Source organism: Pan paniscus, chromosome 11, assembly GCF_029289425.2.
Source record: "Pan paniscus chromosome 11, NHGRI_mPanPan1-v2.0_pri, whole genome shotgun sequence".
In the NCBI taxonomy this organism is placed as follows: domain Eukaryota; kingdom Metazoa; phylum Chordata; class Mammalia; order Primates; family Hominidae; genus Pan; species Pan paniscus.
The window spans coordinates 118925686-118945023 of NC_073260.2; the positions used below are offsets into that span (position 1 = coordinate 118925686).

The 19338-nt window shown below is 40.3% G+C and overlaps 1 protein-coding gene across 6 annotated transcripts in view; it reads right to left on the bottom strand.

The window, feature by feature from the left end:
- Positions 1–17067, bottom strand: part of RIC1 (RIC1 homolog, RAB6A GEF complex partner 1) — a 147999-nt gene extending 130932 nt beyond the window's left edge. For 4 of the 6 annotated variants that reach the window (XM_063594494.1, XM_008977015.4, XM_024930040.4 and 1 more), the window contains exon 1: positions 15826–16205. In XM_063594494.1, coding sequence (XP_063450564.1) covers positions 15826–15969 — 144 coding nt within the window. In that variant the 5' untranslated portion in view covers positions 15970–16205. Of the gene's footprint in view, positions 1–15825; positions 16206–16822 lie in introns of those variants that run through there. The other 2 variants (XM_055092177.2, XM_055092178.2) reach the window with 2 other exon arrangements.
- Between the last annotated feature and the right edge of the window lie 2271 nt (positions 17068–19338).

Consider the following 19338-nt stretch of genomic DNA (forward strand, 5'->3'; position numbering starts at 1 on the left):
GGGAGTTTAAGACCAGCCTGGGCAACTTATGGAGACCCTGTCTCTACAAAATTTTTAAATAAGTGAGGCATGCTGTTGGGCATCTGTAGTCCCAGCTACTAGGGAGGCTGGGGTGGAAGGATCACTTGAGCCCAAGAGTTCAAGGCTGCAGTGACCCAAGATCAGATCACTGTTTTTTTTTTTTAAATGGACAAAGGATTTGAATAGATAATTAACTACATAGGTATAGCGAAATGGCTAATAAGATATATAAATGGAATAAGATATATAAATAGCTAATAAGCAAATGAAATCATGCCAAACATTTTTTAGTCATTAGAAAAACACCAAATTAAAGCCACAAATAAGACACCACTACAAACCCTCTAGAACGGGTGTGGAGAAACAGAAACTTCCATACATTATTGGTGGGGTTGTAAAATGCTACAGTTACTTTGGAACAAAGTTTTGCACTTTACCAATAAGTTAAACTTGCCATATGACTTAGTAGTTGCACTCCTAGGTATCTCTCTAGAAGAGTAACATTTATCCACACACAGACATGTATACAAATGTTTACAGCAGTATTACTCACAATCATTCAAAATGAGAGTATTATTCACAATGACTCAAATACCTGTCAACTGGTGAATGGAGATAGAAATGCGGCATATGCAAATAATGGAAAAATATTCGGCAACAAAAAGGAATACTACCACATGGACATAGAGTGTGGAATAACAGATATCAGACTCAGAAGGATGAGAAGGGGATAAAAGATAAGAAGTTACTTATGTGTACAATGCACATTCTTTAGCTGATGATTACACTAAAAGCCCAGACTTTACCACTGTGCAATATGTCCATGTAAAAAAACTGCACTTGTATCCCTTAGTTTATACACATTTTGAAAAAAGAAATATTATGACCTGGATGCACCTCAAAAACATTATGCTAAATAAAAACCAAACACAAATGACCATATACCATATGATTCCAATGATATGAAAATTCTAGGAAAGCTAAATCAAATGGACAAAAAGTAGGCCAAGGTTTTCTAAGGCTGGAATGGGAGAAGAGGTTGATGACAAATGGGGATAGTACTTTTTAAGGCTGATATAAATGTTCTAACACTAGACTGTGATTATGGATGCACAACACTATAAATTTACTAAAAATCAATGTACACTTAGATGTATTTTTATGCACTTCAAAGCTCTTAAAAATTTAAACCATAGCAAATTCTACAGTATTATCTACAATAATATCCAAATTTTCATAGGTAAATTTTTGTATGATTTATGGTTGAAATAAGGTAAACCACTTGGGGGACAGTAGATTTGTGACAGCAACTCAAAGGAAAGCAATTGTAATTTAAAGGTAAGAAACCTCTCTGATTCCAACCAATTGATGCCTGCTCATGAGTAAGAAATTTGAATGAAGAAACTGTCTCATTTTGTGGCAAGTGTAAATTCCAAAATATTTTTAAATTGTAAATTTATTTTATTTTTTCTGATTAAATAAATTGCCTAACAAACTAATACAGGTGGAACACTTTAATGCAGGTCCTATATCACCATTTTAGATGACATACAAATACTGAAGTAAACAATCACATAGGAAAAAAATCTTTTTTCAACTCCTCTTCAATCTTTTTTATTTACGTAAGGAGAGTATCTAAATGAGGTGCTAGTTTATTTTTAAGCACCTTGCATAAAAAGGGCTAATTGCCCTTTTTAATAAAGGCGTAATTATGAGTTTGGCAGGAAACCATACTTTTCATAACTTTTTTTTTGAGAAAGGGTTTCACCCTGTCATCCTGGCTGGGTTGCCATAGTGCAATCATGGCTCACTGCAGCCTCAACCTCCTAGGCTCAAACTACTCTGTAGTTCATCAAAATTTAAATAGTATACAGTCATTCATATAGAATCACTCAAACTCCTGGTTCCCAGTATGTGTTTATATTGACATGATCTATGAAAAAAAGAAAGCCATAGAAGAAAAAGCAGTATAAACAAATTTAAAAGGAGATTTTAGTCATCTTCATGTGTTTATGAATCAAGACATCCCAGGCTCAAACAATCCTCCCACCTCAGCCACCAGATTAGCTGAGACCACAGGCATGCACCACCATGGCCAGCTGATTTTTTTATTTTTATTTTTTATAGAGATGGGGGTCTCCCTATACTGTCCAGACTGGTCTTGAACTCCCGGGCTCAAGTGATCCTCCCACCTAGGCCCCCAAAAGTGCTGAGGTTACAGGTGTGAGCCACCATGCCCAGACTTATAAAACTGTTATTATTGTATTCCTTCATAATATCTTCTATTCATAAAAATGGTACTAGATTTCCATTTATGGTAAAAGGATAAATTCATTTATTTTGAAAGAGACTTTCAAGTTTAAAAGTTACAATGAATAGGTAGTATGAGAACAGGGCACAAGTCATGAATGAGAAATAAAAAGAACTTAAATTTGGGAAACTTTGCTTACTATGATGTAAAATACCTAGTCCACAGTAAACTCCCAATAAATATTTAACTATAATATGGATTATGTTAATGATTCATAAACACCTGAAGATGACTGCCCGGCAGTGGCCAGGCAGAACCCACTATGGCCCTGCGGTAGTGGTGGCCACAGAGGCAGATTCTCCTCTGCCTGTGGACAGGGGAAAAAGTGGGAAGAATTTTGTGTTACGGTTTGAGTGCTTGCTTACCCACAACAGAACAGAATATCAAACAAATTGCTAAGAATTTTGACTCTAATCCCTGGCTTCCATACAGCATTTCTGGACTGGCCTGGGGTTTGGTGAATGAGACACTCTGAAGGGAAGGACACAAACCTGGCTGGCTTCACCACCTGCTGATGGTAGAGCCTTAGGGCCTTGAGTGAACATAGGTGGTAGCCAGGTGGTGGTGAAAGCAGGCCTTGGATGAGACCCAGTGCTCTGCTGGCTTCAGGTCTAACCCAGCTTAGTTTCAGTGGTGGTGGCAACAGGGGTGCTTGCATCAACGCATGAACACATCCCTAGTTCCAGGAGATTCAGCACAGAGAGAGACTCCATTTGTTTGGAAGAAAGTAACAGAAAAGAACAAGAGTCTCTACGTGGTAATCCAAATAATTCTTCCAGATTTTATCCAAGACCACCAAGGCAGTACCTCTGAGTCTGCAAAACCCTCAGCATTATTGGGCTTGGGGCCCAAGTCCCTTCGAATAACTGGAAAGACTTCTCAAAAAGGACAGATACAAACAAGCCCAGACTGCAAAGACTACAATAAATACCTACCTCTTTGATGCCTAGACACCAATGAACATCTACAAGCATCAAATCAAGATCATCCAGGAAAACATGACCCCACCAAATGAACTAAGTAAGGCAGGGACCAATCCTGGAAAAAGAGAGAGAGATATGTGACCTTTCAGGCAGGAATTCAAAATAGCTATGTTGAGGAAAGTCAAAGAAATTGAAGATAACACAGAGAAGGACCTCAGAATTCTATCACATTTTAAACAAAGAAATTTAAATTTTTAAAAATCAAGCAGCAATTCTAAAGTTGAAAAATGCAACCAACAAACTGAAGAATGCATCAGAGTCTCTGAAAAACAGAATTGATCAAGCAGAAGAAAGAATTAGTGGGCTTGGAGACAGGCTACTTGACAATATAGTCAGAGGAGACCACAAAAGAAAAAAGAATAGAAAACAGTGAAGCATGCCTAAAAAATAGCATCAAAAGGGCAAATGTAAGAGGTATTGGCCTTAAAGAGGAAGTAGAGAAAGAGACCGGAGTAAAAAGTTCATTCAAAGGGATAAGAGAGAACTTCCCAAACCTAGAGAAAGATATCTGCATTCAAGTATGAGAAGGTTACAAAACGCCAAGCAGATTTAACCTAAAGAAGACTACCTCATGGCGGCCGGGTGCGGTGGCTCATCCCTGTAATCCCAGCACTTTGGGAGGCTGAGGCGGGCAGATCATGAGGTCAGGAGATTGAGACCATCCTGGCTAACACAGTGAAACCCCATCTCTACTAAAAATACAAAAAATTAGCCGGGTGTGGTGGTGGGCGCCTGTAGTCCCAGCTACTCAGGAGGCTGAGGCTGGAGAATGGCGTGAACCCACGAGGCAGAGCTTGCAGTGAGCTGAGATGGCACCACTGCACTCCAGCCTGGGTGACAGAGCAAGACTCCATCCAAAAAAAAAAAAAAAAAAAAAAAGAAGACTACCTTATGGCATCTATAAACAAACTCTCAAAGGATAGTTTCTTTATCAAGGATAAAGAAAGATCCTAAAAACGGCAAGAGAAAAGAAACAAATAACATACAATAGAGCTCCAATATCTCTGACAGCAGACTTTTCAGTAAAAATCTTACAGGCCAGGAGAGAGTGGCACAATATGTTGAAAGTGCTGACAAAACAAACAAACAAACAAAAGCATTTACCTTAGAACAGTATATCCAGTGAAAATATCCTTCAAGCATGAAGGAGAAACAAAGACCTTCACAGACAAAAAATGCTGAGAGAGTTCATCAACACTGGATCTGCCCTCAAGAAATGCTAAAGGGAGTTGTTCAATCTGAAAGAAAAAGAGTATTTAAGGACGAAGAAGAAACCATCAGAAGGTACAACTCACTGGTAATAGTAAGCACACAGAAAAACACAGAAGAGTATAACTCCTTCTAGTTGAGTAGTTTACACACCACAATTACACTCTTATTTTGTAACTTCAAATAAATAACCTAACGATGATTCTTATTTTATAAGTGTTATTGTAGTGTGTAAACTACTCTTAAGTAGAAAGACTGATGAAATGAACCAATAAAAAATAATGACAACTTTTCAAGACATAGTACAGTAAGACATAAGGAGAAACAACAAACAAAAAAGCTAAAAAGCAGAGGGATGAAGTTAAAGTGTAGAGGGATGAAGTTAAAGTGTAGAGTTTTAATTACACTTTTAATTACACTTTAAACACTTTGTGTGTGTTTGACTGCTTATACAATCAGTGTTGTCATGAGTTTAAAATAATGGGTTATAAGATAGTACTTGCAAGTCTCACAGTAAACTCAAATCAAAAAACAGAACAGATACACAAAACATAAAAAGCAAGAAATTAAATCATAGCACCAGAGAAAACCACCTTCACTAAAAGGAACACAGCAAGTAAAGAAAGAACAAAGACCACAAAACAACCAGAAAATATATATCAAAATGGCAGAAGTCCCTACTTATCAATAATAGCATTGAATACAAATGGACCAAACTCTCCAATCAAAAGACAGAGAGTGGGTGAATGGATGAAAAAACAAGATCCACTGATCTTTTGCCCACAAGAAACACACTTCACATACAAAGGTATGCACAGACTGAAAATAAGGGGATGAAAAAGATATTACATGCCAATGGAAACCAAAAGAGCAGGAGTAATTATATAAATACTGACAAAATAGATTTCAAGACAAAAACTGTGAGACAAAGAATGTCATTATATACTGACAAAAGAGTCAATCCAGCAATAGAATATAACAATCATACGTACATATGCACCCAACACACCCAGATATACAAAGCAAACATTATTAGGGCTAAAGAGAGAGCTAGACCTCAATATGATAGCTGGAGACTTCAACACCTCACTTTCAGCACTGAACCCAACTCCCAGACAGAAACTCAACAAAGAAACATCGGACTTAATCTGCACTATACAACAAATGGACCTAACAGATATTTATAGAACATTTCATCCAAAGGGTGCAGAACACACATTCTTTCCCTCAGTACATGGATCACTTAAGGATTGCTCATATGATAGGTCACAAATCTTAAAATATTCAAAAAAACTGAAATAATATCAAGCATCTTCTCTCATAATAGAGTTAAACTAGAAATCAACAAGAACAATTCTGGAAATCATATAAACACTTGGAAATTAAACAATATGTTCCTGAATGACCAATGGGTCAGTGCAGAAATTAAGAAGCAAACTGAAAACTTTATTGAAACAAATGATAATGGAAACACAACGTATCAAAAGTTATGGGAGACAGCAAAAGCAGTATTAACAGAGAAATTTACAGCTATAAGTACTACACCATAAAAGAAGAAAAATGGCTGGGTATAGTGGCTCATGCCTGAATCCTAGCACTTTGGGAGCCGAGGTGGGCAGATTGCTTGAGTTCAGGAATTTGAGAACAGCCTGGGAAACATGGTGAAATCCCGTCTCTACAAAAATTAGCTGGGCACGGTGGCATGCAACTGTAGTCCCAACTATTTGGGGGGCTGAGGTGGGAGGATCACATGAACTTGGGAGGTTGAGGCTACAGTGAGACGAGATTGCACCACTGCACTCTAGCCTGGAGGATAAAGAGAGACCCTGTCTCAGAAAACAAGAAGAAAAATTTCAAATAAATAACCTAATGATGCCTCTTAAACAACTAGAAAAGCAAGAGCAAACAACCCAAAATTAGTAACAGAAATAATAAAGATGGAGCAGAAATAAATTAACTTGAAATGAAGAAAATAATCCAAAAGACCAAAGAAACATAAAGTTGCTTTTTAGAAAAGATAAACAAAATTGACAAACCTTAAAAGAGAAAACCAAAATAAATAAAATCAGAGATAAGAAAGGAGACATTACAATTGATACCGCAAAAATTCAAAGGATCATCACAAACTACTATGAGCAACTATATGCCAATAAACTGGAAAATCTAGAGGAAATGGATAAATCCCTAGCACATACAACCTACCAAGATTGAATCATGAAGAAATTCAAAACCCGAACAGACTAACAACAGTGAGATTGAACCTGTAATAAAAAGTCTCCCAGTAAAGAAAAGCCCAAGACCTAGTGGTTTCACTGCTCAATTCCAACAAACATTTAAAGAAGAACACCAATACTACTGAAACTGTTCTGAAAAATACAGGAGGAGGGAGTACTTCTAAACTCATTCTATGAGGCCAGGATTACCCTCATACCAAACCCAGACAAAGACACATCAATAAAGAAAACTACAGGTCAATATTTCTGATGAACACTGATGTGAAAACCCTCAACAAAATACAAGCTAATGAGATTCAACAATATATTAAAAAGATCATTCATCATGAACAAGTGGTATTTATTCCAGGTATGCAAGGATGGTTCAACATATGCAAATCAATCAATGTGATACATCATATCAACAGAATGAAGGACCAAAACTATATGATCATTTCAACTGATGCTGAAAAAGCATTTCATAAAAATTCAACATCCCTTCATAAAAACCCTAAAAAAACTGGGTATAGAAGGAACATACCTCAACATAATAAAAGCCATATATAACAGACCCATAGCTAGTATCATACTGAGTATGTAAAAACCGAAAGCCTTTCCTCTAAGATCCGGAACACGACAAAGATGCCCACCTTCACTATTGTTATTCAACACAGTACTGGAAGTGTCCATCAACAGATGGATGGATGAAGAAAACATGGTACTTGTACATAATGGAGTACTATTCAGTTACCAAAAAAAATGAGATCCGGTCATTTACAACAACATGGATGGAACTAGAGGTCATTATGTTAAGTGCAATAAGCAAGGCATAGAGAGACAAACATCGCATGTTCTCACTTATTCGTGGGATCTAAAAATCAAAACAATTGAACTAATGGTGATAAAGAGTGGAAAGATGATTACCAGAGGCTGAGAAAGGTAACTGGGGGGGATAGGAAGGGAGGTGGGAACGGCTAATGGGTACAAAAAAAAAGAGAATGAGTATGACCTAGTATTTGATAGCACAACAGGGTGACTACAGTCAAAATAATTTAATTGTATATTTTAAAATAACTATGAGTACATATGGATTGTTTGGAACATGAAGGTTAAATGCTTGAGGGGATAAATACCCTATTTTTCATGAACTGATTGTTACAAATTGCACGCTAGTATCAAAATATCTCATGGCTGGGTATAGTGGCTCATGCCTGTAATCCCAGCACTTTGGGAGCCCGAGGTAGATGGATCACTTGAGCTCAGGAGTTCAAGACCAGCGTGGGCAACATGGTGAAATCCCATCTCTATAAAAAATTACAGAAAAAAAAAATTAGCCAAGTACAGTGGGGCACACCTGTAGTCCCAGCTACTTGGGAGGCTGAAGCAGGACAGCTGCTTGAGCCCAGTAGGCAGAGATTGCAGTGAGCTGAGATTGTGCCACTGCACTCCAACCTGGGCAACTGAAGTGAAACCCTGTCTCAAAAACAAACAAACAAACAAAAAAATCATAAATATATACCTACTGTGTTCTCACAAAAATCAAAACACTAAAGCTTAAAAAAAATTGCTGTGCCACACGTATGACAAATACCTTAAATTCATTAATATTAAAAATGTTTATTAAACATCTTCCTTGTACAAGGCACTATAGATAATACAAATTAAGATAGTTTCTGTGCTCCAGAAACTTATAATCTAGCTGGAGAAAAAAAGCATAAGTGCAAAACTTACAATATAAAGCAGTGGTTCAAAGGAAAAAGCAAAATTGTCTCTGAAGATGACATAATCTTATATTTAGAAAAACCTAAAAACCACCAAAAAATTTAGAACTAAGAAATGAATTTAGTAAAGTTACAAGATATAAAATCAATATACAAGAATAAGTTATGTTTCTACACAAGAACAATGAGTATCTAAAAAATAAATTAAGAAAACATGGCTGGGCGTGGTGGCTCACACCTATAATCCCAGCACTTTGGGAGGCTGAGGCAGGCAGATCAACTGAGGTCAGGAATCGATACCAGCCTGGCCAACATGGTGAAACCCTGTCTCTACTGAAAATACAAAAATTAGCCGGGTATGGTGGCAGGCACCTGTAATCCCAGCTACTCGGGAGGCTGGGGCAGGAGAATTGCTTGAACCCAGGAGGCAGAGGCTGCAGTGAGTTGAGATCGCTCCATTGCACTCCAGCCTCGGTGACAAGAGCGAGACTTTGTCTAAAAAAAACAGAAAAAGAAAAAGAAAACAATACCATTTATGGTAGCTCCAAAAAACTAAATACTTAGAATACATTTAACCGCCACTAAACACCATAAAATGCTGATGAAAGAAACTGAAGAAGGCACAAATAAATGGCTGGATATGTTATGTTCATGGATTGGAAGAATTAATATTGTTAAAATGTCCCTACTATCCAAACCAATCTATGGATTCAATGCAATCTCTATCAGAATTTCAATGATATTTTCACATAAATAGAAAAACAATCCTAAAATTTATACAAAACCACAATAGCCCATGAATAGCCAAGGCCATCTTGAGAAAGAACAACAAAGCTGGAAGTGTCACATTACCTGTGTGTTAGTCCATTTTCACACTGTTATAACAAACTTCCCTGAGATTTGGTAATTTATAAAGAAAGGTTGAATAGATTCAGTTCCGTAATGGCTGGTGAGGCCTCAGGAAACTTACAATCATGGCAGAAGGGGAAGCAGGCACTTGTTACATGCTGGCAGGCAAGAGAGAGACAGAGTGTGTAGAAGGAACAGTCAAACACTTATAAAACCATCAGATCTCGTGAGAACTTACTATCACAAGAACAGCATGAGGAAAACTCCTGCTATGATCTAATGACCCCCTACCAGGTCCTGCCCTCCATACATGGGGATTATGAGGATTACGATTAGAGATGAAATTTGGGTGGGGAAACAGAGCCAAACCATATCAACCTGATTTCAAAGTATATTACAAAGCTATAGTAATCAAAATAGTATGGTACTGACATAAAAAGAGATACATAGACCAATGCAACAGAATGGAGTCCAGAAATAAAACCACGCATGCATATATAGTCAATCTTTCACAAAGTGCTAAGAATGGAGAAAACACATCTTACAACACTGACTTTTCAACACCATAGTGTTAGAAAAACTGGATATCCACATGCGAAGGAAGGAAACTGGACCCTTATCTTACACTATCAACTCCAGAAGGATTAAAGACGGAGGGGGAAGGAAGGATGGTTAATGGGTACAAAAAATAGAAAAAATGAATAAGGACTGGGTGTGGTGGCCCATGCTTGTAATCCTAGCACTTTAGGAGGCTGAGATGGGCAGATCACTTGTGTCCAGGAGTCTGAGACCGGCCTGGGCAACACAGCAAGACCACATCTCTATAAAAAATTAACTAGGCATGGTGGCATGCATCTGTACTCCCAGCTACTCAGGATGCTAAGGTGGGAGAATTGCTTGAGCCCAAGAGGTCGAGGCTGCAGTAAGCCATGATCATGACACTGTACTCCAGAGTGACAGAGTGAGACCCTGTCTCAAAATAATAATGGTGATGATGATGAATAAAATCTAGTATTTGATAGTACAACAGGGTGACTATAGTCCTGTATCAAAATATCCCATATACCCCACAAATACACAGATCTACTATGTACCCACAAAAATTAAAAGAAGAAGAAGGATCAAAGACTTAAATGTAAAACCTGAAACCATGCAAATCCTAGAAGAAAACAGGGGAAAAACACCCTGACATCTGTTTTCACGATGGTGTTTTGGATGACATGGAAAGCACAGGTGACAAAAGCAAAAATAAACAAGTAGGATTACATGAAATTAAGTTATTGTACAGTAAAGAAAACAATCAACAAGATATAAAAGCATCCTATGGAATAGGAGAAAATATCTGCAAACCATACATCTAAAAGGGGGCTAATATTCAAGATATGTAAGTAACTCATACAACTCAGTAGCAAGAAAAAAACAAAACAAATAACCTAATTTAAAAATGGACAAGAGATCTGAACAGATGTTTTCCCAAAAAACAGCCAATGGCCAATAGGTGCTCAACACACTAATCATCAGGGAGATGCAAATCAAAACCATAAGATGCCTCACACCTGTCAGGATATCTATTATCAAGAAGTTAAATCATAACAAGGTCGGCAAAGACGTGGAGAAAAGGGATCCCCTCCCTGTACACTATTGATGGGACTGCAAAATGGTACAGTCATGATGGAAAACAGAAGTTCCTCAAACTAAAAACAGGACTACCACATGATCCAACAATCCTACTTCTAGGTATATATCCAAAGGAATTGAAATCAGTATCTCAAAGAGATATCTGCACTTTCATATTCATTGCAGCATTATTCAAAGTAGTCAAGATACAGAAACAACCTAAGTGTCTGTCAACAGATGAATGGATAAAGAAAATGTAACACACACACATACACACATGAAATATTATTCAGCCTTTAAAAAACAAGGAAATCCTGCCATCTGCAACAACATGGACAAAACTTAAGGACAGTATACTAAGTAGGCAAGACAAAAAACAACTGCATGATCTCATATATGGAATATAAAGATGTCAAATTCATAGGAACAGAGAGTAGAACGATCATTACCAGGGGCTGGGAGGTGGGTGAAATGGGAGTATTTCAGTCAAAGGTACAAATTTTCAGGTATAAGATGAATACGTTCTGGGGACCTAATGCATGGCCCAGTAACTATCGTTAATAATGACATTTATTTCCATAATTAACATATATTGTATACTTGAAATTTGCTAAGAGAGTAGGTCTTAAGCGTTCTCATCCCACATACAAAAAAAGAGGGAGCTGTGTGAGATGGTGGATCTGTTAATTAGACTGATTGTGATTATCAACTCACAGGGTAGATCTAAGTATCGCACAGCACACCTTAAATATATACAATTTTTATTTGTCAATTATACCTCAACAAAGCTGGCAGTAGGGGGGAAGCAGTAGTTCATCAGAAAAATGAACACTTATGGTTACGGTAGGTAAAGAATGACTCATAAAGAAAGGATTTCAACAGCAGTTAAAGGATGGATAATACTCTGACAGGCAGAAATGAGGCAAGAGAGCATTCCAAGAAGGGAGTGTCTGTGATATCAAACTAAGGAGTTTGAACTCCATTCTTTCATCAACAGTGAACCCTAGAAGACTTCAGAGCAGTGAATTTATAAAGAAGGCTCTCTGGAGAAAGTAATAGAGTTAAAAGGGTGAGAAATGGGAATGCTGGGAAAATACAAATAAAATGGTCTTCCTGAGGTCAACACAGTTAATCACATACCTGATCCAAAGCTTGGTTCTTTTGACATATCATTGTTTTTTTCCATGATTAGCACATACCAATGGGAACTAAGTTTTTGCTCAGGATTACTAAACGACATATAATTTATTTTATAAGCCTAGTAATTATTTGCCCATTTCAGCTTTTTATTAGCTACCTACAACAGTGATAACTCACAAGATTTATATTAACACACTAACATCTAACACACTAACATATAACATGTCTCTTCATCCCTTTTATACACATCTGTCTTTTACAGTTGATGTTCAAAAATACTTCTGAAGGTAATTTAAATGTTTAAAGTCGGTGACCTGAAAAACGAGAATGTCTATACATCTAATTTAGAATGGCTAAATTCAAAGATATCATTCTGATGTTCACATATATAGACTTTCATATTCACAGTATATTAAAGGAATAATTCTGGGCCCTCAGTACAGTACAAAATGTAATTCATCTCACACTACACCTATGTTAATCATAAATCATAACCTACCTTATGTAACAGTTTCATCCTCAAAGCTGAAACTAGTCCTTTTACAATAACCTTAGCAGAAATGTACCAACTGCCCCCAGTCAAGTTCTACCTCTACCACCCCAATCTAGCCTACACATACTGAGCCTTTTTTTTAACACCTTTTGGGGGGCTCCAAAATATAATATTGGGGCTCCAATATAAAAAAGCTAAGTAACTATCTAGAGGCTCTTTTGTTCATAAACAACGCTATACTGTATTTCTCAAATTTGGGGTAGGAAATAATTCTGAAGAGATATGAGTCTAAACAGTGGAATTCCGAATACCTACTTAGAATAGAGGACAGTAGGTATAAGTAGTACATAAAAGTTCATTAGAAGATCCATATAATGTACAGTTAGAGATTTTAATAGAGATTCAGTCTTATGAATTATCATTGTACACATACAATTTCCACAATTCTTTTGAACATTGAAACAACCAGCTTAGACTACTAAACGACTGTCCCTTCCACAAGGCTAGTTGTCTCTTTTTAAAATATACCACTCCTAAGAGAGCCTGATTTACTAAGTGAGCCCTAACAAAATTTCAGGTAAGCAAATCTTGTTTTATCATCTCTATGAGCATGTCTCCCTGCCTTCAAATGCCCTCAAGCAGCTGTAAGACTTCAACTCTGTAAAATCCTGTAGATCTTCACATATTATTATAAAACTACTTGTATCTACAGCCTCTCAAAAATCAAAGCTTTTAGCAGCTCCATGAGAACTTTTTAAACCAATTCACTCTAAATTATGGAAGTATAACTGATAGCCCTTTAATTTACCTAAAGGCATTTTCACTTTTAAATGAAGTTTGTTAACCTAATTAACTTACATACTTTCAGGAAGTTAACAAATTAGAAAATCAAAATGAAAACTTTCATACAGAGTAAGAAAGGGCATATCCCAGGAAGAGAAGATTGGAAGCTGGAGTCTAGCATATGTATCCCACTCACCTAGGCATGTAATCATACACCTTATAATCACTTGGTTCAATATTTTTTTTTTTTTTTTTGAGACAGAGTCTTGCTCTGTCGCCAGGCTGGAGTGCAGCGGTGGGATCTTGGCTCACTGCAACCTCTGCCTCTTGGGTTCAAGCGATTCTCCTGCCTCAGCCTCCCGAGTAGCTGGGACTACAGGCGTGCACCACCACGCCCAGCTATTTTTTTGTATTTTTAGTAGAGACGGGATTTCACCATGTTGGCCAGGATGGTCTCGATCTCTTGACCTCGTGAATACCTGATTTTTTTCAGTGACAACAAAGCTGGTGCCCAGAGACCAAGGTTAACCACTCATACTACAGTACTATACAGCCTCCTCTAAGGTATTCCTGCATTTCATTTCACTCCAGACCTCTAAACCCATGGGTTCCCTACAGCCTAACTTTTGCACAACAGAACTTAATAGTAGGGGTCCCTGGACTTCTGTGGAAAAAGGAAGTTGCATGTGAGGTGGGAATTTGAAAGAAGAGTATGAATAGTTTAAATTCCAGAACTGCCTTGGATTTCTAGATGTCGTATGTAACTCCAAAACCAAACAATAGACATGCTTAAGAATATTCACAATGTCCCTAAATTAAAGCATATGTTTATGCTTCTCTTATGGGGGAATAAAGTGGTTTACAGGCTTCTGGTCAATTCACAGGTCATATTGTTTACTTTTATTTAAAATTAAGTTAGGTCTGCCTTTTTAAAGGTAAGAAAAGTTAAATTTTAGACGAAAGTCTAAATTTGTTACATTCAAAAGGAATTATGTATTAAATTCAAAAGACAATTTAAATTCAAGTTCTATTTTTTTCTGCATGTGCTTTAAAGTTGAGTTATATACACCTAAACAAATTAAAAATTATTCAACTGGCGTATACATTGTAAACGAATATCTCATTTAGGAACCAGATGATACTTTATATATATTTACACATATTTTTATATATATATACACACACATACATATATATATTCAAAATACAATCAGGCACTAGACAAAATAGTCATATTGTTGGTATTACGATTTTATAAGTTTGTTTTGTTCTGATTTGCATTTGAAAATTAGATCAGCCAAAACTTGATGGCAAATAGTCTGATTTACAGCCCAACTATGACAGTCAAAGGAGACACCAGAATTACCCGTCACTAAATCCCATCACCAGTATTACCAGGGATGTGGGTGAGGACTGTCAAGGGCATTACAGGCAATGGAATAGCAACACACAAAGATTTGGGGATTTTAACAAACTAAAACCAGTATTTCACGAACACCTAATAAGGACAAGGTCACAACCTATCCCCACATGGTCAAATTAACTTGGAAAGGAGAAAAACTTCACTCTGACATCGATTGGTACTGCCTTCTTTGGGGAGGAAAAAAAGCATTTTTATACTCTGAACTCCGTCGTTCTCACAGACAAAGTTATAGCAGTGTTTGCAGAGAGTAGGGAGTATCCCATCCACCACTTATTTCTTTCTCACATCTACTCAGTAATTCAATACAAGAAAGAAAAAGATAACCAGGACTTAAAGCAAAAACAGAATTCAGTTCCATGCTCCTCCCAAGCCTTATTATTTCCAGGTGTTATCACTGGGAGTTCTGCGGACAGATTTGAGTTCTACTTCCGCTCCTTTAACCCCCTATTCCGAAGAGTCCAAGAGCAGCAGCAAAGAAAAAGACCAACTCGAAAGTGGGGAAGGGATGTTGGGGTTAAAAAGGGGAGTTAAATAACCAGACCTTTAGTGAAGAATAAAGAATTCAGGCTGTAGTTTGTAGAAGTAAGTTATTACAGGCCTGTAAAGTCTGGCGCTGGGTAAAGCCCAAGAGGCTTTCCCTAACTCCAAAACGGCGACCTTTAAAGTAAGGGAGGGTTGGGGCACCACAGCGGCCGGATTTCTAATTGTGGAAAGTTTAAACAAATTTGTCCCTCGGGGAATGGGGGAAGGGAGGGAAGAACAAGTCTGGGCTCGGCCGGGGAGCGTGCGGAGTCCGCACGCCGCGGCCGTCGGTCCAACGCGGGGAGGCTCAGGGATTTTCGGCAGCAGCGACTTCATCCACCCCGGACCGCCGGCTGGAGGACGTGCCTGCAGCCGGCGGGTACGTGCGGCCAATTCGGTGGGACGAGGACGCGGACTGCGAAGGCAGGTGGGTCTGGCACGAAGGGGCAGGAGTCCTAGGCTCTGGGTGGAAGTTGGGGGTGGGACGGCGCCGGGAGGCCGGGGAGGCAGCGGCGAAAGGCGGCGGGCGGCTCTACTTACTCGGCTGTACCAGATGCTGAGGCGGGCCGCGGCCAGCACGGCGAAGAAAGCCCTCTGCGGGTCGGACTGAACGTGGAAAGGCGCCTCGGCCGGGCTCCCCAGAGGGCACAGCAGCCTCTTGGGCCAGCCGCTCAGAAAATACATGGTCCGTGCGGAGCCCCCGGCGCCCCCAGTTGCGTCCGTCACACTCAGCGGCCCCGGGCTGGTCGCCCACCTCCCACACCGCCACCGGCCGAGTCGGCGGCGGCGGCGGCGGCAGCTCGGGGCATCTGCCCGCTGGCCTGGCCGGGCCGGGCCGACGCGAGGCTGCGCGACGAAGGCACCCCCAAGCTGACGGGGCCGAGTGTGGGGGAGGGAAGGGGAGGGAGAGTAGGGACACAGAGAGGGCGGGAGGAGCGCGGAGGCCCGCCCCGACCCCGCCCCTTCCTCAGGCCGCGCGGGCGTCACCACGCCGCGCCGCGTGGGTCGGGCCGGGGAGGGCCCGCGCGCGCGCTCTGGAGACTCCTGCAGTTTCCCTAGCTGTTTCTTAAGCTCCGCATAAGCCTCGCCCGCGGCCGCCGCGTTGCGTCCGCACTTCTGCGCGCTGGCCCCTCCCTTGCTCCTCTCCCTAGCAATCTCCAGGGTTTTACCGGGAGGACCTAGGCAACGGCCTGAGACTCCGAGGCAAGTGGGGCGAGTCTAGGGATAACGCAGCAGCAAGGCCACTGGGCCGGTGGAACACGCCCTGGCCTGGCCAAATTGGACCTCCCTTCCGGATTGGCGGGGTCTCAGTGGGGGCGGGCCGGTTGCCGGGGGGGAGCTGGAGTCACGTGACGCCCTGCGCGGTTTCCCACTTTGGGCTGCCGGCCGCTGTGGCTGTGGTGGGCGGTAGGGGCTTTTACCGTGTGAGCTCCTTTAATGCCGGGGTCTGCAGTGAGAGCTGGTGATGAAGCTCCTGCCGGTGTGGAGCTTACATCCCTAAGGGAGCGTTTATTTAATCAGTAAATAAACCACTCACCATGAAAGTATTGAGTTCTGTCTCCTGCCTTTCAGGAGTTCTAAATCTATGTCTTTGAAATCCGTTTCCATTCGTCTCAGCCTTACCAGCCATAACTTTAGATGAGAGGAGGCTATCTCTTTCGTGCTGCAAAGGCTTGGACTTGGTTTTAGAACTGGAAGGGACTGGTGATAGCGTAGGTCCATATTTAGCTTTTGGACCCCAGGTATCACCTTAACTGTAACTTTCAACGGATTGACCCAGTGGTAACGTCTGAATAGAAGGAGGGTTGAGGGGATATGGTGTGGGATGGGGGAAGGAGGAGTCTGAAATAGAAGAAAGATTTGCTTCTCATTGTCTACCTTTTTTAGTACAGTTTGAATTTTTCCATATGTTTGTATTACTTTTTCAATTAAAAAGCCAGGTTTAAAAAATGACCCCACATTAAAAAGTAGCAACGTAGGCGGGGTGCTGGGGCTCACGCCTGTAATCCCAGCATTTTGGGAGGCCGAGGCGGGCAGATCACTTTAGGTGAGCAGTTCGAGACCAGCCTGGCCAACATCGTGAAACCCCCGTCTTACTGAAAATACAAAAATTAGCTGGGCGTGGTGGCAGGTGCCTGTAATCCCAGTTCCTCGGGAGGCTAAGGCAGGAGAATCGCTTGAACCTGGGAGGCGGAAGTTGCAGTGAACCAAGATCCCTCCACTGCACTCCAGCCTGGGCAACAGAGTGAGACTGTCTCAAAAAAAAAAAAAAGTAGCAACATAAACAGAAAAAAGGAAACAAAGGAACTTAATTCATATTAGATATAGCATTGTAGCTGGTATTCATAACCAAATATGTAACTTTCTGTGATTTTTCTAAACATTCACTGCATTCCCTGGAAGGTGATTATAGAATCCTGTATTCCTCAAATGAAGGTTGAAACTGCCTCACCACTCACCAGCCTGTTGTGATCAGATTGTCTCCTTGGCGTCTACCCTCCCTCAGTCCAACACAGCAGCCTGGAACATAGTAAGCACAGTAAGCTGGCAATATTTGTCAGACAAACCGTGGTGGAAACCCTGATCCAGCTGAGCTACACCATTAGACAAAGAGGCCCAGAGAGGTTTCTTAACTTGCCAATTTCAAATTGTAGAATAACAAAGTTGCATCATACTTTCATCTTAGATTCAGTTATGCACTTGGCAGAAAGAGGAAATGAAAATGTTCTAGTGCAGCAATTTTGCTGGCAGTGTTACTGAATGTTTGTCCCAGCTGTCTCTCAGAGAGTCTTTGTTCTCATGTGTCTCAAGTTTGTCATACTGTGCTCATGGGCAATTTAAGGAACTTCTAAGCAATTTTTATTGCACTCAATTTTAACCTTACTTGCTGACTTTAGAAGCTTATTCCTCTGCCACACTCCTGTGTAGCACTTAAGATTCACAAAATAATTCCAAATGCTTGTCTTGATTTAATTCATAGTAAACATTCAAGGTGAGTGACATTGGTGTGATGTTGTTATTCTCACTTTCTCAAGTGAGGAAACAGGACAGGTGTGGTAGATGTGCCTGAATTCACATGGCCTGAACTGATGTTCTTTCTACAGATCCAGTGTGATTTCTTTGTTTTTTTTTTTTTGAGATGGAGTTTCGCTCTTGTTGCCCAGGCTGGCATGCAATGGTGCCATCTCAGCTCACTGCAGCCTCCACCTCCTGGGTTCAAGCAATTCTCCTGCCTCAGCCTCTGGAGTAGTTGGGATTACAGGCATGCACCAACATGCCTGGCTAATTTTGTATTTTTAGTAGAGACGAGGTTTCTCCATGTTGGTCAGGCTGATCTGGAACTCCCGACCTCAGGTGATCCGCTCACCTCGGCCTCCCAAAGTGCTGGGATTACAGGCGTGAGCCACCGCACCCAGCCTCCTGTGTGATTTTTTTAAAAATTTAAGGTTTGGCTGGGCGCGGTGGCTCATGCCTGTAATCCCAAAACTTTGGGAAGCCAAGGCAGGCGGATCATGAGGTCGGGAGTTTGAGAACAGCCTGGCCAATATGGTGAAACCCTGTCTTTCTGCTAAAAAAAAAAAATACAAAAATTAGCCGGGCATGGTGATATGCACCTGTCATCCCAGCTACTCTGGAGGATAAGGCAGGAGAATTGCTTGAACCTGGGAGGCAGAGGTTGCGGTGAGCCGAGATCGCTCCACTGCACTCCAGCCTGGGTAACAGAGTGAGACTTTGTCTCAAAAAAAAAAAAAAAAAATTAAGGCTTATGGCATCCCTGCATCAAGTAAGTCTATTGTTGCTGTTTTTCCAACAGCATATGCTCTTTAGGCTGGACTAAATTGTGGTAATTGCTCTGGACAGTGAGAGGGAGGGGGGAAAACCTCTAGGTCTTTCTCCCTGGCGGGGAGAAAAGGAAATATCTGACTCTCCAAAACCCTATACTTGAGAGTTCCCCTATTGTGACAAAAATGTTATTGGCTGGATTTTTCAACATCATTTCTTTTTCTTTTTCTTTTTTTTTGAGTCAGAGCATTGCTTTGTCACCCAGGCTGG